The sequence below is a fragment of the Alnus glutinosa genome, chromosome 6 (assembly GCF_958979055.1).
Source record: "Alnus glutinosa chromosome 6, dhAlnGlut1.1, whole genome shotgun sequence".
Lineage (NCBI taxonomy): Eukaryota > Viridiplantae > Streptophyta > Magnoliopsida > Fagales > Betulaceae > Alnus > Alnus glutinosa.
In genome coordinates this window covers 7231494-7254594 of record NC_084891.1, presented here as the reverse complement: position 1 = coordinate 7254594, position 23101 = coordinate 7231494, and the positions used below count along the sequence as shown (strand labels likewise).

The window sequence follows — 23101 nt, the reverse complement described above, 5'->3', positions numbered from 1 at the left end:
AAGCCTTGAGCTTGCAAGCTAAAATGAAGCTCAGATTGCCTTGGAAAAGATATAAGTCCCACCACTGTTTGACCATGTCCACAAAACCCTCATACTTTAGCCGCATGATTTCAATTTTGAAAGACCTACAACCCCTATGAAAGTCACCACAATTGAGGAGGATCGGAAAATGATCCGAGGGAAGTCTTGGACGCCTCTTCTAGGAATGACCGAGAAATTGGGCTTCACACTCAAAGGGAGACTTATATACCGAACTACAAGTAATCACAACCAAAAAGATGATAATTCATCCTACTATGAGAGCACTGAATCATGACTTAACCAACTAGTGATGCCAGAGGTTTTAGCATGTTCATGTCATATGTTCATATTTGTTCATAACTTCCATCTCCTCATGGAAAGCAACAGATGGCTCCCTCGTTTCAATTTTACTGAATTTCAAAACTAACTTTTCCACAGTAAAAAAAATTTGATGTAATTCCTTTTGTCCAATGTTGTCCGCTTTATTGACTTATTTAAATATCTTTACTTTTTATATATCTGAAAAAACTCCCACCTAATTCATTTTCCCAAGCACACTAACACTACCAAAAACAGTGTACTCTCCATCTAAAATTGAGACCTATATGAGAAACCCAACTTCTCATTTTCTTGATGAATGAAACATTGAAATCCAACTTCTCAATGGGAACATTAGTTTAATACAGAAAAAGTCAAAAAGAAAAACAGTATCCAAGGTTTATATCTTGCACATATGAACCAAGTGAAATTGAAGGAAAGTCTTCTTGCAACTTCATGAGAAATGAAATTCATAAAAGACAACAAATAATATACAAGAGATAAGAAACATTTTTTTTTTAAGAAGAGCATTTTATTAAAAAAAGAAAGGCGCCCCTAAAGTACACTGGAAAAATACACAGAGACACCAGAGATAAGAAAGAAAAAAGAAAACAGGAAAGAGACAAAAAAACCCACACCCCACAAATTAGCTCAAACACCCCACAACACTAATTTCTATTGCCTTCGCCAAAGCTAGACCCCTCATAATTAATAGTACATTTCAAATTATACAGTTTCATTCGTCCCTTAGGCTTAGAAACAGAGCCCGCATTCGAAAGAGGAAGTGGGACCCTAAGAAACATACAATGAAACATTCAAACAATTTTCATTGAGAAATAATCCAAACGAAAAACAAAAGTAAATATTCTTGGAGAGAATTACTTTCTCGGACTACGACTCCTTGATCTCCGGGCTACCTGTCATAATTAGGTAGGATGAAGCCATGTCAAATATCACGTTAGATAAATTCTCTTTAAACTGAAAGAAACAAACACAAACCTTGAGCGGACGAGGTGATTTAGAGTAGGATGATGACCTCCCACGTCTCAGTTCATGACCTCTGTGGTAGGCAATGCACCACAGTAAAAGACATGCTTAAGTTACAAGGTAAACACAAACTTACATCACAAAATAGGGGCTATAGTCTTTCGAAATACTCAACACCATTTAAAGGGCAATACATTTTAAAAGTTGTAGCACAAGTACTTAAGTAGTGAATTGAAGGTCACATAATCTTGCTATCAAACTTCAGCGCCTCGAGAGGCTTAATTCAAGATGCAAAAATTAGCTTTGCACCAAAAGAACAAAGGACATGACAGAACATACAAATATAAATAGATTGCAGATGGACATATTTTAATTTATCCTTTAGAAAGAAATACCAGAATTGTCTACTTATAAGGTAATGACAATCCATACGCTTGCCATGACCTACCAATATCCAAGAAATTCTCTGTGTCACCCGAGCCAAAGAGTAAAGGGTTAAATAAATGACATACTTCAACACATAATGAACTGCAAACGTGCACATTAAGCTGGGGTAATGAAAACTAGATAAAATTCTAGCATTTCTTTCTTTCCAAAGGCACCGCATAAGAGATGAACTACATCCATATTGCACTAATATATACCAACACTTTTTCTACCAGCATGCCGTTTCCAACAAGCCAACAAATCCACCACCTATCTGGGTATAATGTAGATGTACAGAAAGAAATCCCTACTACTTCCTCATGTACAACAACCAAAAGAAACATGGCAGCACAACCTCAAATAAATCAACCCTACAAAATCCATTAGAGCTCCACAACTTTTTTGTTTTTGACAAGTAAGAAAATTCATTAAAAAAAGCGTAAGGCGCCTCTAAGTACACATAAAGTATAAACAGGAACTACCAGCTAGCCCACAAAAAAACCCAAGAAAACCAACAAGGATCTTCTTTTTTTTTATAAGTAAAAAGCAATTTTATTAAAAAAGCGTAAGGCGCTCCAATACACAGGCAGTATACGAGGAGCACTAACAAACCCAAAACTCAAGAACACGCCCAAAAACAGCAGAACACCCCAACAACACCCACAAAACCCAAAACGCCCAAAAAAAAAAAAACACACCCACTACAACCAAAACCTAGAGGCACCCAAAGACCAAGCCTACTGAAGCTGACCGAAACCACAAGAGACACCCAAAATCCAAGCTGACCAAGGCCGAACTACAAAGTAAACCCAAAACACAACGGAAAAACAACCCACAACCCGCCAAGGCCTACGTCACGTGAGCCTTGCCTTTCTTATGCCTAAAAGGAACAAAATCGTTGCCATAATTGATGAAGCTATGCAGATTCAAGAGCTCTCTCTTTCCTTTGGACTTCTAGCGCGCAATTATCTTATCCGGCTGAAATTCTTCTTCCATGGCATCCCGAATTGCCATAACCTTCTCCCCAAAGTCCTCATCCAACGCCCAATCCAAGGGCAAACCATCCCAAAAATCATCTTCCTCCTCCCAAACCACAATCTCCCCGTTATGATCAAAACCGACAGGCCAAATCTTGGATTGGGAGAATTCAATTCCCTCCACAGAGAAAGGAATGATGCAACCACTCGGAGGGGAGGAAGGTCCTACCACCTCAACATCGATGACCTCCGGAGGCGAAGCGAAAGGGGCTGAAACAATCGGGCGAGGGTTGAGAAACCCCTTCTTAAGAATGCCCTGCTTCACTGGAGGCTTTACAACCTTAACCGCAGGAGGCTCTGCCATCAACACCTTATTGACAACAAGGCTAGCAGACAACTTCGATGCTTCCAGAGAGTCCGATAATAACTCATCATTCCATTTCACTGAGTGACCTACCCTAAACTCCCTAGCCCTCCTGATATAATGCTGAAAAGGTTGAATTTGCAGCAAGGGGGAGAAAGAACAAATCTTCACCCCCAACTTAGAAGCCCCTGAGAGAGGAGGAGCAGCAGCAACAGAGACGGAAGGCCCTGAACCACACGAGCTACTAGAAAATTCCGAACTCATTAACAGCCTAGCCGGAGCCGAAGGAGCAGCCAACGACAAGGGAAGAGCCCCGCCAAACTCTGCAAGGTTTGAGCCCTTCAAAGAACCCGGGGACTGAAAGACCTCCTCCGACGGAGCAAAAGAGGAACCTTGCGCAGGAAACACCGGAGAAACAAGCACAGAAAACACCGGGGAAAAAGAGGCCCACCCAGAAGACGCAGAAAAAGAGACCGGAGCAGAGAGTGACTGGACGGGACCTGCAGGAACTGCCGCGGAAGGCCGCTCAACAGAAGGCGCCGGAGACAAAGCCTCCGGGATGAGAGAGCACTAAACAACTGGACCTAGAACCGCCGCCAAAGGCCGCTCAACGGAGATGGCAGCCGAAGACGACGCCTCCAGGCTGGGTCTGAAGCCCATACGATCAGCTATCGTCAATCATGGCCTAGTTCTTTGGGCTGGGTCTGAAGTCCATACGATCCTTAGGTGTAAAGTGTGCTCGGGTTGGGTTTAAGCCCATTTTGATGAAGGCTAGAGGATCGCATACGGTGGGTTCTACAGCATTGGAGTCTAGTTCGGGTTCAATTCCGGGTACATATTCAAATTCAGGTACATATGCGGTTTCAGGCCCGGGCTCGGAATCGGGCAGCGATTCTCTTTCTTTCCACTTTCTGGCTAATTTTGTGGCATCATCGGTGCCCCCTCCCGTTGCTCAAGAGGATGTTGCGATGGAGTCAGAACCCATAGTAGAACAAGTACCCAGAACCAGCTTCAACGTTCTAGGTGCTGGTTCGCTTAAGGTGAGCTCGTCGGTACGAAGCCGTATTGATGAAGAATCCACGCCCAAGCCTCTGATTCAGTATAAGCGCAAATTGAGGAAGTCGAAGCTGGCTATGGGGAAAGGAGAACACGATGATGTGGGTTTTCTCAGGCGGGGGTTTTTCAAGTCAAGTTCACACTCTCTTTTCCAGGCAGATCATGGTGATTCTTCGATGGTTGAGCCTACGAGTGGCGTCAAGTCTTTCTCTCCTTTGGAGTGGTCTCTGTTTTGCTCCATGGTAGAATTTGGGACCAAGGGGCAAGAGGATAAGATTATGGCCTTCATCTCTGCCCTTGATGAGGAGCATATGCTGGAAGATAAGATTGAGAGTTGTGAGCTTTAGGGGCTTAGGGGTTGGGTTGTTGTTTGGGTCAGGTCGGTGGTGAGGCTTTTGTTCCTTGTATACTCCATGTGTACTAGGAGGTGCTTTACGCTGTTATTTATAAAATATGCACTTACTTATAAAAATAAAAAAAAATAAAAAAAACAATGTCTAGATGGTTTATACAGAATGTGCTCAACCAGTAAAATATTATCATAATTTCATTTGCATTATTCTACTAGTGCATCAGTTTGTACTAAAAAAAACTTTTAACTGTAATTTAAAAGCATAATTACCGACACCAAGGAGGTCAAACCTTAGACCTGATGCTTCATGAGACACCAAAACATAGTGACTTACCACTCGAGCCAAGCCCTTGGGGTTAAATATCACAAAGCTAGAGAACTTTAACCCAAAAGCTTTGTGACGTTTATATGTTATTATTGAGGGCATTTTTTTTTTTTGATAAGTAAAAGGACTTTATTAGTGAAAGCGTAAGGCGCCCCTAGGTACACAGGACAAACCAAAGCTCACCCACAAAAACCCAATAGAACCAACAAGAACAAAACAACCCACCACCCACCAAAGAAAAATACAACCCACCACCCACCAAGGCGCACAACCTACAACAAATCTGCCTTGTCTTTCCTACTCCTAGAGGGATCTTTCGCATCACCATAATTGATGGAGCTATGCAGGTTTAGAAGCTCCCTTTTTTCCTTTAGACTTTTGGCGCGCAATCATTTTCTCCCGCTGAAACTCATCTTCCATGGCATCCCTAATTGCCAGGGCCTCCTCCCCAAAGGCCCCTTCCAACGCCCAATCCAAGGGCAAACCATCCCAATAATCATCTTCCTCCTCCCAAACTACGATCTCCCCATTATGATCAAAACCGACAGGCCAACTCTGAGATTGGGAGAATCCATTTCCCTCCACGGAACAAGGAAAGATGCAGCCACTCGAAGGAGAGGAAGGACCAACCACCCCAACGTCCTTGACCTCCGGCGGCAAAACGGGAGGAACAGAAACAATCGGGGGAAGATTGAGAAAACCTTTCCTAAATAGCCCCTGTTTAGCTGGAGTCTGAGTCTTCTTTTTCGCATGAAACTCTCCACCCGTTTCCATAAAAAGACCAGGTTCTGCGGAAAGCTTTGAGGCTACCAAAGAATCAGATAACAACCCATCATTCCATACCACGATCTGCCCTGCCCTGATCTCCCTAGCCCTCCTGTAGTATTGCTTAAATGAGTGGCTTTGCAGCAAGGGGGAAGGGGAAGAACAAAGCTTCTTCCCCAACTCAAAGGCCCCTGAGAGAGAAGGAAAAGAAGAGATGGAGATCTCTTCACCACACAAAAGACCAGACAACGCCGGAGGAGCAGCCAAAGTCGCCGGTGACGGCATTTCTGCAGTCGGCAGAGCTGGGAAACGGAGGAGCTGACTCAACCAAAGACGACCACCCCCAGATCTGTCTCCGCACAAAGGACCCCCACAGGGAAACACCATCTCTGACAGAATGTGATCGCACAGCTCAGAAGAAGCTTCCGACGTCGTCTCCGGCAACGACGACCAGGAGAAACTATGTTTTGGCATGAAGCAACCCAAGCGCGAGCCCTTTCGTCTCAGTCCATTCCTTGCAAGCCGGCCCAGAAGCTTCTTAGCAGCCCGACCCAAAGCCAAATTGAAACCTATGACCCGCTTACTCCATGTGCGCAACTTTGAAATTCAAATTTCAAACTCGCACGTGGAGGATAAGACTTACCCAGCGGAAGGCGAGGCTAGTCCTTACCCAACGGATCGTACGACTCCAAAGTAGAACAGTCCAACGCCAACCTCAGATCTGCATCTAACACCCTCACTGCCGGAAGAAAGTCAAGCTCACAATGTTCCACTAGCCCGACCTTGCTCCCGGAAAAACGACCCCCCACGACAGGCACCTTCTTCACGACAGTGACCGAGCCTGCCTTCAACACCTCCACAAAGGAAGGCCCCTTCAAGAAAGGAACCAAACCCGGCCAATCCTCAACTGCCTACCCCTTATTCTCCACCGACCCAGACCCCCCCGCCCGCTGAAGCAGAGAAGGAATCAGTGGCCTTTCTCAGCTCGACAGAGAATTTGATCCATCCCCTCCACGTCCCTTAGGAATCAGTATAAACCCTTTCCGGCCACCCATCCTGAAAGAAGCTGCCTCTAAGAAACAGCCTGCTTGGTTACACCCTCTCCGAGCAATCAAAACTCTCGATCCTTCCCTGAAAGATTTAATGAAGGCTTGATCTTCCAGATAACCCACAAGTATCTCCAACGTTAAAGCCAACCACTCAGAGCACAAAGGACTGATGAGAATTTCACCGGAGAAGCTTTTTCTCTACTCTCCCACCATCAGCGTCGACGCCCCATCCAGAACCGAGAAGACAAAAGTCTTCGACTCCACGATAAAACTAAACTCCATCCCAAAGAACACCCGGAACCCAAGCGGCCGTCCCAGAGAACGATCACATTTTCGACAGAAAGGAGCCACACAGTCACAAAATCCACCGGCTGACGCCCCTACGCGAGCTACAAGCGCAACCCACAAACACCTGACGCTCAAGAAACTATCCCCGCACAACAACCGGATGTCTGATAGGCAAAACAAGGCAAACCCCTAACGTAACGCGCTCTCACGCGCGTTCCTAAGGCAGAGAGAGAGAGAGAGAGAGAGAGAGAGAGAGAGATCTTACCATAATTGCATTATTTCAAGTCTTCTAATTCTTTAAGAGGGATTTTTTCATGATATTAATTGACAGATCTTTTTACTAAAGCAACCAACTCTCTCTCTCTCATCTCCCTCCCTAAACTCTTGGTATCTTCTCTGTTATCGACTTCTGAGGAGGGAGGAGAGGCTCTCTCCTCCATCCTCTTCTGTTTCTTTTCCAGGTTTAGATCTAGGGGTTTCTCTTCTTCTTTTGGTCTTTTTGTTTTGGGCTTCTCTCTTTTTGGGAGTAGATCTGTAGTGTCTAGGTATTCTTCAGTGCTCTCGCGCCCCGCCAGAGGTATCTCCGGCCTGTTCCGGTCTTTATTGTCGACGCCGCTTCTGTGGATGGTCGTCGCGCCGGTGTTCGTGGTTGTTTGGGTCTTTTTCTTGGGTTGTAGTAGATCTACGGCGATTCGTACCTCCTCTCTGTGCACATGCCTCACCGAGGGACTCTCCATTGTGGCCCAGCTCTTCCCCACTGTTGGCGCAGCTATGGGTGGCCGCCATGCGCCCTTCCAGCGCGCGTTGCCGAGAGAGTTTCTGAAACTTGGGAATTAGATCTACAAAGTTTGGGGCATTTTCTCCGCGCACGCGCCTCACTGATGGCTTCTCCATCAGATTTCGAGTCGCTCCGGCGGATTCCGCTCCTCGCCGGCACTGCTGCAGTTTTTTTTTTTTTCTGATGTTCAAGTTTTTCTTTGTTTTGGGTATACTTAGTTCGGCTTCGGTCAACTCGGGTTTTGGTTTTGTGGGTTTTTTTGGGGAAGGTTGTTTGGGTTTTGTTTGGTTTTCGGGGGCTTGTTGGGTTGGGGCACTATCAAGCCAGGTTTGAGTATTTGTTGGGGGCTTCTACTGTACATTGGGTTTTGAGTTTCCTGTAGGTCATGGGTATTATGGGTGTGTAGGTCCTTGGAGTTTTATTGGGTCTTTTTTGTGAGCTAGTTGGGTTGTTCCTGTGTATACTTCTGGTGTATTTAGGGACACCTTACGCTTTTTTAATAAAATTTTCTTACTTATTAAAAAAAATTATTTAAGAGGTTTATCTAAACAAATTTTGGTAAGTGCAGATTTTATAAATAATACCGTAAGGCGTCCCTAATACACAAGGAGTATACAAGAAACAAAAGCCTCAACACCGACACACCCCAAACAAAACCCACATGAAACCCAAAACCCAAGAAACAGTTGAAGCCCCCATCGAGCACCCAAACCAGCCCCGAAAACACCCCCACTCAACAAACCCCCCAAAACCCACCAGAAACCCCGAACAACCCTCCCAAAAAAAAAAAAGCACCAAACAAACCCAAAACCCATGAGAGACACCCAAAACCCAAGACTACAGAAGCAGAAAAAGAACAAACCCAAAATATAAAGGAAATGACAGAAATACAGGGAAACTACCAGAGGTACAAAAATAAAATAAAATAAAAAATATAAAATCTAAAATATTTGCGATATAACTAGGAAGACATTTCCAATACCACACGCCCCCATCTTGAAATCTAAGCTCTTGTTTTTTTGTTCCTTCCTTTTCCTGCTTCCCTTATAAGATAAATAATACAGTGGCAGAGTAAGAATCCAAATTTTCTGGGCCCTACCTCCCTCCCTCCCTCCCTTCCTTCCTGCTTCCCTTATAAAATAAATAATACAGGGGCAGAGTAAGAATCCTAATTTTCTGGGCCCTACCTCCCTCCCTCCCTAAGATAAATGATACAGTGGCAGTGTAAGAATCCTAATTTTCTGGGCCCTCCCTCCCTAAGATAAATAATACAGTGGCAGAGTAGTCCCTCCCTCCCTCCCTCCCTCCCTCATATTCTTCAGCTATAAGTTCCTCAAGATTAGAGCCAAGAAGAAAACAAATTACCAAGTAAAAAGTAACAAATTTGTCTTCCTATGATAGGAATGTGCCTTGAGTTGACACTCTTATATTTGCACTGAATTTCCTCATATAAAGTAAATACATGCTTGCATTCTTGTATAAAAATAGTTTGTCCTTTATCAACATATTATGTTAGATTTCAACTTCATTCACTAAGAATGTTCATTTTATGTTTTTTTTCTCTTGATAGGAAGGACTAAAATGCATGCTGCAAATTTATGGAAGATTCGCAGACAAGGTCTAGTCTGAGGAACAGATATTGAATCAAATTCAATTTTTTTTATTATGAGTTTAATCATCATATGAAATTCAAAAATAATTTCATCTTCGGGGTGGAGAGCGACCCCTTCTAGCTAACTCAGCAGGACTGTGACAATCGTTCCGGAAACGCAACAAAATAACATTAAAAGGAGAAAGAGAGAGAGAGAGAGAGAGAGAGAGAGAGAGAGAAACAATCAGAAAACATGTTTTTCCTACAATTAAAATAAGCAAAAGTTCGTATAAAGGTGTAAAAGCGGACTGACCTCTTCCTCAAATGAGGGGTGCTTGAGGACCGAGATCTGGAAGGCGAAAGGGATCGAGAGACGTAGTCCAAACCAGACTCCGACGGCGGCGACCGACGGCCTCCACATGGATTCGCCATGGCTACGGCGCAGTGAGGGAGAGATCGAAACCTAGAGAACAAAGTGGATTGGGAAATGAGTTCGTCTATCCGGCTCACTACTATCTCACTTTCATCCGACTTTTGTGCCACGTGGCACATGTTTAAAAAAATAAAATAAAAAATAAACAAGCTGACCAACATTAGTATAAACACACGATTTCCCCAAAATTTTCAAAAAACATTTTCTTCACCAAAACTTTCGCCCAATTTTTTCCCTCCTGCTCCCTCACCACCCCGACAGCCATCCCCCCGCCACCCATCGGAGCACCTCCCACCGCAGGTCGCCTTCCCACTGCCGACTAGGAGCGACGACCACTGTATTCTCTCTCTCTTTCTCTCCACGGTTGGCCACTGTGGATTTTTGTTGTGTTTTTTTCTCTCTCTACGACCGGTCACTGTTGATGGCCCAAGGGGGGTGGTGTTTGATTGTGTGATTTTGGGGCCGATCTCTCTCTCTCCGCCTTTTTTTTTTTTTTCAATTTCTCCGTCCACTGCCGACCAGTCGCGCCACCGTGAGTAAATGCCTTCTATCTGGCAGGTAATGTTTCATGATTAGTTGCTTGATATTAATATATTTCACCAGTCTATGAATTACTTGAGGTTTCAAATATGACAGTTAACAGTATCATGCTTACTTATTGATGCAGCAAGGATGCAAGGAAGAGGAGCAGATTTGTGCTGTGTTTATGGGTGTGTTCAGATCAAGGATGGGTTTGGCAATGGCAAGGACCTGGTTGTGACTGTGATGTCTGCAATGGGAGAGGAGCAGATTTGTGCTATGAAGGACATTGGTTTATTTATATAAATTATTGAATGACTCTTGTTGCTAAAGATTTTGTGAGCCTTTATAGCTTGCTTTTCTTAAGACTCTGGGTATACTGGGTTGTTAATGTGGATCTGGAACAAAGTTCTATTACCTTTTTCTCTTATGGTATGTTTGATTTTGAAGGACTTGTGTTCATTATCTACATTGCTTTGATTATTTCTGGATGGATGGGGGAAAATGTGAAAGAAAAAAGTTATGGGAAGTGCTTACCAGCCGAAAAATGTACACTGTAAGAGGTCTCATGAAATGTGTTGATATGCTCAATTTGAGGGATTTGAGAAAGTGGATTATATCTCTTTACCTTTCTTTTCCACTTCTCTCCTCTCAAATGCAGCCATGAAAGTGAATTGTTTTGTCTTGAATGAGGCACCTGTGCTTAAAGTGTTCCCTTCACTGGGGCGTTTGAAAGATTTTAATCCATAATTTATAAAGATTTAGCTGTTATGTCACAGGATAATCTGAAAGAAAATGTTTGGCATAAGTTTTGGAGGACCATTTAACTTGGACCATAATTGAATCAATTTTGTGGTTTAAACTTTACAGCCCAAAAGCAGCTCTTTTCAATTTCACAATTTTGCCTCAATGGCAAAAGTCATCTCATCCGTCCAGCAAAAGAACAGGACATAAAAGCTCCAGTCTTGATTGGCAACACATTTTAGTAAAGCATTAACAAACAATTTCAAACATAAAATACTTACAAATTACTTTAACCTTTATGTCATAACACAATAAAAAGGGTAAGGTAAACTCGAAAAAGTTTTACCAAAAAAAATCATCTATTTCTTTTACAAATTAGTGCACAGAGGTAAGAGACATTTCACTACATATTTTCTTTACACTTCTACACAAAGGTAAAACACTAAAAATCCAATTCCGTTATGCATAAACTCCCATTACACAACAAATTAACTCCATTACTTGAGTATCAACTTTCAAGTATTACATAACTTCCAAAACACAATACATTAACACAAAAAATATTAAAACAGAAAATAAACTTCAATGAAGGTACATATTTTGTTCTTTTGTCATCATCCTCAAAGAGGTACAAACAACCAAAAACCACAACAAACTTCAAATGTTTCTCCTTTTCTTTATATAATTTTAATTCTCCAACTTATTCATTCTTCTCATAATCACTGATCATAACTCTAATCCAGATGCCATGGCTATCCGATTGAAGCACCCCCACTAGCATCCTGCAAGCAACAGACATGCAATGAGACAAAAACTTATTGATGCCCGTGTCTTACGAGAGCTCCTTCGATGTTGATAAGATTTCTAGTTGTATCAATGACATTTTTGAACCAAAATAATTAAAAAGGATATAGCCTTACATATCCTCTTTATTTTTCAATAGTAAGAACAAAGTTCTGCAAATAACTGTGAACCTTATGCATCATTTAACCATTTCTCCAGCATGACATCTGACATCAATTACCATCATATAAAATTTTCAGCATTTTAGAAGCAGAAGCATGGCCCCACAAATGTGCCGCACCACACAACATAGGCCAACATGGTGGAGATGGTAGTGTAAATAAGGTGGAGCTAGGGGTGGGTATCGGGTAAATCGGTGTCGAAAATGGCATTTCCGATTTTCGACCCGTCATTGTCGGTAAAGTCGGGTAATTACCCGACTTCATTCCGGCAAGGAATAATTTCGAAAAAATCGGATAATTCGAAAAAAAACGGAAAATCGGTAATGATCGGTCGGCTAAATCGGAAATTCAACCATAAATTTCAACAAAAATCGCAAGATTACAGCCTAAAAATTCAAGAACAAAGCTGAATAAACTTTACAAACTAGTGATTAAGTGAAACCACAAATACAATAACCCAAAACTCTCAAACTCAACAAGACAACAATAACCAAATCCAGGTACCAAATCAATAGGATTGGCTATTTGGCTCGTGGTTCTCGTGAGTCGTGAATCACGATCTTCTTGCTCATAAATCATGATCTTCTTAGTTCTTGGTTTCTTGCTGCATAGACGGGACAATGGTCCAGTGGAGGCTTGTGACGTGCGAGCAACAAGTATTGGGGAGGGAGGGAGATCAACGATCATGATTTGCAAGAGACTGAGAGAATCAGAGAATGTGTTTTTTCAGGGAGGCGGCAGAAGGAGAAGCTGAAGGGTTGAGAGAATATGAGATGATTAGGGTTTTCCAAAATATGAATATATAGTCTTTGAAAAACGATGTCGTGTTGGGTTAGGGTAATGGATATGGACTGGGGTTTGGGTAGTGCATGGGTAAAAGTGTAAAACTATTACTTTTATATATATATATGGTCAAATGGTCTGGGTAGTGGGAATAAAATAATAAATTCAGAATATGTGGACTGTGGCAAACTTTCAGAAATCAGAACTCCTTGGAAAAGGATCATTTCTTGCGCAGCCACACGATATTGTACCTAACGTTTACCGCATATTCAGAATATAGGAAAAAAAATTTTTACTTAAATGTATGTAGTCGGTCGGTCGGTAACCGACGGTAAAAAAAAATTTACCGATTACCGACCGACATTTTAATCGAAAATAATTTTTATTCCGATTTTCGAATTTTTTTTTTTTCGGTAGGCGGTAGGCGGTTAAAAACGGTTCGGTAGCGGTCGGCAAATTTTCGATAGTCGGTAATCGGATAATTTGCCCACCCCTAGGTGGAGTAGGGGACAACTGGTAAGAAATAACAATTATGGTCATAATTGTAGTGTGGGTTGATGCTGGTGATTTACTGATTCTAATGACAATACAAACAGGACAATACCTACGGTATTAATTCCAAAATGCAGCGAAAATGGTAGCCAGGTGATAGAGGTAGAAGCAAAACTACCAAGAATTTTTCTAAAATCTGGTGGAAGGATTGAGTGCTACTCCTCATAACTCACATTTAATATCTCGAACAAAAGCTTCCATTTTTAACTGTATAAAAAAACTCCCAGAAGTACAAAACTTTGTTTCTCAAAAAAAAAAAAGGCTCAGAATTGCAGAAAATGAAGCCAAATCAATTGAAATATGTTATAATTTCATCGTGTAAATTACAATTAGATAAGTAATCACAAAATTCGAACTATCAAGAGCCATCGAGAGTCAAATGCAATATTCATGAAAGAAAACTATTCTAAGAAAATTCATGAAAGAAAAATTTCCTGTTAAAATCATATCTGAGAAAAGAGACTTCCGGCAAGAGAAAGCTTACCTCCGGCGAGATAGATCTGGCAAGCGAGTTTCAGCGAGATCCGTAGGTTCCCGGCGAGAGCAAGCGAGATCCTGCGGGAGAATGAGAGTTTACGGCAAGACCCGGTGAGAAGAAAGAGATTTCCAGCGAGATTCAGCGAGATCCGAGGGTTCTCGGCGAGAGCAAGCGAGATATGGTGGGAGAACGCGAGATCCATCGAGAGAGAGAGAGAGAGAGAGAGAGAGAGAGAGAGAGAGAGAGAGAGAGAGAGAGAGAGTTTACGGCAACACCCGGCGAGAATAGAGGATTATGAAGTTGGGTACAAAGAAGCAAAAGCATGGAGCTTAACAAAAAGAAAACAACGAAGTCTCGAAGGCACTCTGTACCGAGGCCGGTTGGGTCGTTAAAGACGATGGCACCACCTATCGCAAGGTTCGGCTTTCGCAGTTTCTCTTGTGTTATTCACCACTCCAAGCTTTGCATTTTGTTTCTTGATATCAGTCACAATTGTTTGTTGTGTTTATTCGTTTTGTAAAATTGGTTTTGCAATTTATGGGGAATAAACATTGAGGTATTTTTATCTGGGTATCTTCATTTGTGTTCAAAGATAAACATGCATCCGCTGGTTGGATCGTTAGTTCGATTTGCATAGAAGAAATGGATCTTATTGATGCCCGAATATGTTTTGATTTTCGTTCTTTATTTTTTTTAGATCTGGAGCTTTGGAATTTGAAGTTTTGGGACATATACTGGAATCAAAGAGCTAAAAATGGAAATTCACATTTGTATGCTTTACAAGCATTAGCAGATCCGAAGCATTTAACCTTTTGCTGGAGCTGCATATAGACACATATTAGGAACAATTGATATTGGGAATCATTAGATAAATAGATAACATCTGAAATTCTGTCCATCGTAAAATCAAATGTTGTGTGTGTTTGAATAATGAGAACGACCTTGTTCATACAAAAACAAGCAGTTCAAAAGGATATAGTGTTTCGCAATAAAGTCATTGGCAACGAAATGCTAAAAGTTAATATATAATTGTTGGGGCATGGTGGCTATCTCGATTTTCAACTTGAGTTTTGTTTGAACCAGAAAATAGTTCATATTACATATTGTATATTTATTTTTTGATTTTACCTCAAAGTTCGTTCTACATGATTGTGAAGTTTGTTTTATAAGAATGAAGATATCTTGAAATATGAGACATGCATCAATTCGCCCCATTAGGAAAGTCGCATGTGAAGTTTTTTTTGGGGAGATCCTTGTAATTTTGTGGGCAGAAGTTTGTTTATGTAATGAACAAAAAAGACTGCAGTAAAATATGTACACTAAACACTGGAATTGATAGATTTGGATTGGACTAACATGCATGTGGCTCATTGCTTCTTAATGTTGTAATTGCATGAAAATTTCATACACTGTCCTTTTAATGCAATATATCCATCATTTTCCCTGTTCGGTGTTACTTTTATAGCATGCATATTTTTAGTTTTCATTCTTGGACTTGAATCTTCTTGTTGACGCAGCTTATTTGACAGCCTTATTTAAGCACATTGGGAGTGTTGATGAACCGAGTACAGATGAAATTATTCTTAAAAAAGTTTTAAGCTTTATAAGAGATAAGGTAAGAAGACTGGCTTGTGTTGTGCACATTACAAGTTTTACTCTGCATCTTGGAGACTTAGTAATTGCCTTTGCAGATCTTTCCCATCAAAGGCGAACTCTTGAAACCTCAGGAAGAAATGGAAAGACATATAACTGATTTGTTTTACTACTTTGGTCAATGCATTTTCTTTTCCCCATTGAAAGCTTTCGGAATTAGTAAACCTCAGTTTAATTTTGTTGTTCTTTACTCATCCAAAAAAAAAAAAATGTTGTTGTTCTACTAGAAGAAGCATGCCTAATATGATTTCAACTCTGTTGCAGAGTTTAGAAGATGTAACTGGAGCTGAATTGAGTTTCCAGGCGCATGAAGAATTGAGTTTAGATGCTGCTCGGAGCTTCATAAGCTCATCAAAAAGCTCTGAAGAATAGTTTGATGCATGTGTTTGGACTTAATTATTTTGTAACAATGTAACATTGAATTATGAAATTAATTTTGACAATTCAAACTATAAATGGTATTGTAAATGATTTTGGATGTGAGCTTCACAGTAATATTATTGCTGACACCGAATGCCTAAGTTGAATCTGCAAAATTGTCCAAGTGGCACGTTCTTATTTCTTCATGGTTTTTTTTTTTAATTTTTTTATTATTATTAAAAGCCGCTATAATGCATGTGGAAGTTGATTTTATCTTGTCTATTTGGGAATGATTCCAGTGATCGATGGGCTAAAAATAAACTTTGATGAAAAAGCTATATTCTGGATCAGTACTGGTTTGAATATAGATCATGGTGTTACGATTATTTTGGATTTAAAATAAGAAAAAATAAAACCCGGCTCACACGCACCCTTTAATTTGTTTTGACATCTTTTTAATTTGGAGTAAATGAATTAATCGCCTAAGAATGGTATCTTATTCTCATATCTGAGTGATCTTAAAAATTTATTCATCTTACAAGTGCGTAGGTTGTTCCAAATAGTTTGTCTAGAGAGACTAATAGAACATTTGTACAACCATAGCATATACACATTTTTGGTCATTCAAACCCCCCTTTCTCCCTCTCCAAACAAAATATCCAAACCTCATATTATACAGCCACTACATCATAAGGTCAATTGCATTGATTCTTATGGTCAAAGGCAAAAAGAAAAAGAACGAAGTATAATACTGTGGTTATACCAGTAATGACAGCATCCGACCAAAAGTGGGGAAAACAAATATATGACAATATTTGAAAAATTGAAAAGAATAGTAGGCTGGTAATTGAAGCCTATCAATTGGCTTTCACTTCCCAAGCAAACGGCGTGCACGTTGATTGGCACCTTTTCACTCGAGAGTTCAGCTCATCCACATCGTCACCAAGATGATCAAGTGCTTTATTTTGCCTGCTGCCTGCAGTCACCACATTGAACATTAAGGGAAATGCTACCTTGTAGACCGAAATCCCACCCCCATCCCACTCCTCCTACGTGGCCAGCTTTTTTAATCTTATTTAATTACTTTAATAAAAAAACAAACAAAAAAAGTAAAAAAGGGAAATGGAAGGATCCCCTTATGAAAAATGTTAAATTTACAACACCAATACAACAACTGTACAACAATCCCTCACATGAGGGTGGGTCCCACATACTGGGGCCCACTCTCATGTGAGGGGTTGTTGTACAATTGTTGTATTGGTGTTGTACAAGAATCAAATCCCTAAACTGAAAGAAAAAGAAAACAAAATTCAAAAAATTTACTCCTCTCTCTCTCAAAATTTACTCTGACTCTCTCTCTCTCTCTCTCTCTCTCTCTCTCTCTCTCTCTCTCCTTCCGGCACTCCCTCTTCCCGGCCGGTCGGCCGTCCTTCACCGGATTCCGTCTCCACCGGCCGGCATCTTTCTCTCTCTCGTCCGTACTTCACCAGCGAGAAACTCTCTCTCTCTCTCTCTCTCCTTCCGGCACTCCCTCTTCCCGGCCAGTTGGCCGTCCTTCTTCACCGGATTCCCCCAACTCAGCCGGCCACCTCTCTCTGAATGAAGGTTAGATTTGAAAGTTTTTTTTTTCCTTTTTTTTTTTTGTTTAACGTAAGGATCTTCTTCTTCTTTGAAAATAGGTTCTTTTTTTTTTTTAACATTTTCTAACATTTTCTTTGTTATGGGTTTGATTTAGTTCATGGGTGGAAGATGAAAGAGGTTGGCGTCTGGGCATCAAGAAGGTTTTTTTTTTCCTGCAAGAGCAAACACTAAAATGAGAAAAAGAGAAATTTTTTGTTCTATTGCTTCTGGGTTTTCACTTTTTCTATCCTATTTTGTTTGAATTTCAGTTCTTGTTTAGGAGTTGGGTGATACATTTTGACTCTTTGGGCATCAAGAAGGTATTTTTTTTTTCCCCTGCAGCAAACACTAAAATGAGAATGTGAAAAAAGAGAAATCTTTTTGTTCTACTGCTTTGGTGGTTTGTTCTACTGCTTTTGGGTTTTCACAAGTTTTCACTTTTTCTATCTTATTTTGTTCGAATTTCAATTCTTGTTTATGAGTTTGTCGAAATTTACATATATAGCTAATTCTATCATTTATTACAAATTTTGATTGAAGCGATGACTGAAATACAGTTTAAATTTGTTGTTTTGATGTGCTAAGATCTTATCTGTTATTCATGTCAATTTCATAGATGTTATCCCTCCTATTGCTTAGCCCAGTTATTTCTTTTTCTGGACATAGTTGTTATGTGCTTGGTCTATATATCTTTTACAACTTTGATAAATTAGGAAATGTCATTTTAAGGTTAAACTGTTGCTTTAATGGACCATTAGAGTGATTTAGCCAGGAGACTCCATATATAGAGAATGGAGTCTCTTAGCTAAATGATTTCTTTTTCAAATATAGTCTTAAAAATTGCTAACAGATACGTATGTTTCTGTGTTTGTTGGAGTTGAAAGTAAAATGAGAATATAAAGGGAAAGTCTGTTGTGTGTTTTGTCTTTATAAATATCAAGCCAAAATTCAAACTATTCAATTACTGTGCTGAAATTGAATAATGCAAAATAGAATTATAGGCATTATATTATCTTATTATTATTGCATTTGTAATTCTAGGCCACTTTCTGTTCTCTTAAATGGAATTTTCAAGCTTACGCCTGGAGAATGAGGGCGAAATTGAATATCTGAGTACACATATTCCAAATGACGACGATTCAACTGACGAAGATGGACCTGAATTTGGTTAGGCTTTTAACTTTTGTATAATTTATCTAAACTCTGTATTATTAATTTGATTTTTTTTTTTTTTTTTTTTTTTTTGGTATGTGATGATTTAGAGTTGGATGATAAGGAGGACAATGAGCCACAATACAAGATGATAGATGTGAATGATAAAGTTGAAGAACCTAAGGAATTAATGATGTTTAATTCGTTGGAAGAAGTTGAAGGGTATTCTAAGTAGTTCTAAAGTTATTATATTTGTACTTCTTCATGGTCAGGTTATGTAATTTTGTAATAGTGAAATATTCTTACTATCATGGTCATGGTTTGTTTTTTGATTGTAATGCTGCCTTCTTATTTTTTGATTTAGTTAGAAATTGTTGAGTTGCCTCTGTATTTGAACAATGTGCAATGACAACAAAGGGAAAAGTGGCATCAACGTATGTTTAGAGAATTAATATCTATTTTTATTTTGGTTGGACGCTTGCATGGGCATGGGCATGGTGGGGTTATAATCAGGTGCATAAAACCTTAAGTTTGATGATAAGTCTTCCATATATGTAAATTTTTGATAATTAATAAGCAACAGATCTGTGCTAATAGTAAACATGTATTGATCAATACACATCAACTTCTTGTGCAAAATCCAAAGTCAAGTCGCATTCTACATTCTCTTACTCCTATTACATATAAGGTGAAGCCATTTACAAGTACAAATGGTTACAAAAAGTTAACTAACTTACATGTTGTCTATCTTATGTGTAAAAAGCATCATATCAATAAAGATCGTCATATCTCATCTAGACGAAGCCATCATATTAATCAATTTGTTATAACCATTTAGGTGTTAGCATGACCTTGGTGGTAGTTGAAGTCCACTGCAAACTAAATTCTCAACAAGCCTTGAAGCTTGAAGCCATTCATGAATATGTCACACTTGACCTTCTAAAATCAAATTTTAATAAGTCGTGTACTCATTTATATATTGCCTACCGCCTTTAAACTGTAAGAATTTGAATAAAATTTGAAAATAGGAATTTGTCCTAGTATGTCGATCATAATTTCTATTAATAATCAACAATGTACAATTGAAATGTATCTGTTAAGTTAAAAGATTACAATAGATAAGTTATAACTCAAAGTATAGTTACAAAAGTCAATTACAAAAAATACAAGCTATATTATATTTTTTGAATGTTGTGACTCTTGCAACCCATCCCTTTGCTTCCAAGAATTCATAAAGTGACTCTTGCAACTCATCATACAATTCCCTGTAAAAAGCCAATTACAAAAACCATGTCAAACCAAAGTTTCATAACCCAACCTTTGAATGTAGTGAAAGCAAAGAACAAGAATATGTTATTTATTCTATATATATAAGGAAAATGATTAAAAAGATCATAAGAAATTACATTTGATTAAAAAATAGAAAACCCAGAAGCAATAGAACAACAAAGGGAAAAGAAGAAGAAGAAGAAGATCGTGCCTTGCGTTAAACAAAAAAAAAAAAGGGAAAAAAAAATCAGAAAATCTAACCTTCATTCAGAGAGAGGTGGCCGGCTGAGTTGGGGGAATCCGGTGAAGAAGGACGGTCGACCGGCCGGGAAGAGGGAGTGCCGGAGAGAGAGAGAGAGAGAGAGAGAGTTTCTCGCCGGTGAAGTATGGACGAGAGAGAGAAAGATGCCGGCCGGTGGAGACAGAATCCGGTGAAGGACGGCCGACCGGCCGGGAAGAGGAAGTGCCGGAAGGAGAGAGAGAGAGAGAGAGAGAGAGAGAGAGAGAGAGAGAGAGAGAGAGAGAGAGAGAGAGGAGAGAGAGAGAGAGTCAGAGTAAATTTTGAGAGAGAGAGAGAGAGAGGAGTAAATTTTGAATTTTGTTTTCTTTTTCTTTCATTTTATCCGTCCATTTCCCTTTTACAACTTTTTTGGTTTTTTTTTTTTAAGCAATAAAATAAGATTAAAAAAGTTGGCCACGTAGGAGGAGTGGGATGGGGGTGGGATTTCGGTGTACAAGGTAGCATTTCCCGAACATTAAAGAGCTTCAGGTTGATTCATAAAGTGATATTCTCGTTGGAGCCCTGCTACACACCCCATTAATAATAAAAAATTAATTTTTTTATTAAAAAGTTGCCTTTGACCTCTAATGTCACATCATATGTAACTTTTTAATACAAAATCAATTTTTTATTATTAATGGGGTGCTGGGGGACGGTCAGCAATCATTTCCCTTCTCGATGACTTCTCATTGGAAGACTGTTATTGAGAAAATGATGGTTCGACCTTGATTGGACTGAAACAAGTTTCTTGCAGGCCTGAATGTGACTGGGCCATGGCTATATAGATAGGTTTGGGCCCATAAATTTTATTTTTATTTTTATTTTTATTTTTATTTTTTTAAAAAAAAAAAAAAAAAACCCGAACCCGCATGAATCCGTCTCAATCCTTGCTACCTAAGGCCCATTGAGTTAACAATTCACTATGCGGGTTGTGGATCCTGATTTTCAAACCCGTTCACTGAGGGACAGGTTGCAGAAAATATGTAAATTCGGCCCAATCTGACCCGCGTACACCCCTAGTTGCGTTGGTGGAAGAAGTTTGATTAGCGGGGCTTTGTTCCATTTATTTGGATCATGTAATTAGTTATAGGCCAAATCCTCGTGCGGCCAAGCCTACGCATATCCTACTTCCTAAGTTCCTAGTTCTTATTTTGGTTGGGTAATTTTAGACTGTTAACACGTGAGTGGTTAAAATCTATCCAAAACTACAACTCACCCCCCTTCAATTCTGTGTGGCCACATCTGTAAAATTAAATCAATACAAATAATTTATGCCAAAATTAATATCATAATCTACATTCCACCAGAAATTACAACAAAAAAAAAAAAAAAAGCCAATAATAAAATTGGGTTGGCCTTCCAAAAAATTAATACGCAAGTGCGAGGTCGATCTCACAAGAAATTATATTTTTAAAAACAAAATTTACGTCTAAATTAATCAAATCCTAATCTAGTTTCAGAAATTGAGAGATTGTTTTTGTAAAAAAAAAAAAAAAAAAAAATCAAAAGCATAAACAAAATTAACTAGAGTGAACGTAATCAAATATAAAAAAATAAAATATATATATTAAGGTATCGAAATCCGCACTCACAATTCATAGCAACATATTCTCATAATCAATAATATTTTTCAAAGTTCTTACAATAAAATCTTAAGTATGTTTTATTTTGCTTCAAATAATTAATCAAAACCATCACATGTATTTATTATTTACACAAGTCACAAAAGAAATCCAATTTAAATTAAATCATCCAGTATATTCGTAAATCATAACAAGATATTCAATTTAAATCAAAACATCAATTGTATCCGTAGAATAAATCACAAAGGATATTCAATTTTTTTAAACAAAGAATATCAAATACAATCAATTCTATGAAATTATCTTAAATCATCAAATGTATCATTAAATCACAAAAAATATCCAATAATCATTTCACAAAATTCAGTTGAAGTAAAATAATTGAAAAATCAAATCATTAAATTGAAAAATATTACATCAAATGAGAATAATTAATATAATAACAATACAATGTAAAATCAATAATTAATGTAAAATCAATCAAAGTTCACCTATAAGCTTGTCTTTTTAACAGGCATATGACATCCAAAGATTCCCTATTCATTAGGGTGTAAATTAAAAAAAAAAAAAAAAAAAAAGAAAAAGAAAAAGCCCTTTTTCACTTTTTTAAGTGTGGAAAGCTATTGATTAATCTTTAGACTAATCATAATAATAATAAATAAACAAAAAATAATTCCTGTTTTTCTTTTACTTATATATATAGCTTGGTCCCATGCATAAAACCATAACTATATACTATTTAATGTAAAACCATTGCATAATTGGTGAGAGAGATATTACAAGAACTCTCTAGATATATCTTAAAGGGTAATATTCTTCTATTACAAGGTACACATCTAGTATATCGTGCAACAGCATGATCATTTCATCCTCCTATGCATTGAAGTAATCATAGCTTGGAATAGGATAGGATTATCCATATTTCCGTCTAAATTTTGTTTTATTATATTTAAATAATATGGCAATATATTTACGATATGTCAATCTATATATTATTAGATTTGCAAAATTTAATTTAGAGCATAAAATGAATGTTACGTGAATGATTTTATAAACACGGAACGGGATAATTTAATAGGTTTTGAATAAACCAGACCTTAAAGTTTAAGGGAACTTAAGCTTTTTCAAACACAAAGTTTAGAATTAATTCTGTTTTTCTTCTTTATTAATCGATCACCTTGGGACTACATAACTACACAACTCAAACTGAATCAAATTAAAAGACTTAGAGATAAACTCCTACAAGAAATAATATAAACCTACTACTAAATGACTTATTAAGCATAATATAACAGTTGTAACGGTAAATAACTTGATTGACTCTAGTGCCAAAAGATAAAATTCTAGTAAATTAAAGTCCATTACTAGCTGGAAATACGTCAACCAAGTAGAAAATAAAACCTTTTTCTGTTC

The 23101-nt window shown here is 38.8% G+C and overlaps 1 protein-coding gene across 1 annotated transcript in view; it reads right to left on the bottom strand.

Moving 5' to 3' along the window:
- The window catches only part of LOC133870184 (serine/arginine-rich splicing factor SR45-like), a 30245-nt gene extending 20458 nt beyond the window's left edge, over positions 1-9787 (bottom strand). Inside the window, exons 1-3 of the mRNA XM_062307248.1 lie at positions 9611-9787; positions 1339-1399; positions 1222-1256 (exon numbers count right to left, since the gene is read on the bottom strand). Coding sequence (XP_062163232.1) covers positions 1222-1256; positions 1339-1399; positions 9611-9729 — 215 coding nt within the window. The 5' untranslated portion in view covers positions 9730-9787. The remainder of the gene's footprint in view (positions 1-1221; positions 1257-1338; positions 1400-9610) is intronic.
- Positions 9788-23101: the final 13314 nt, after the last annotated feature.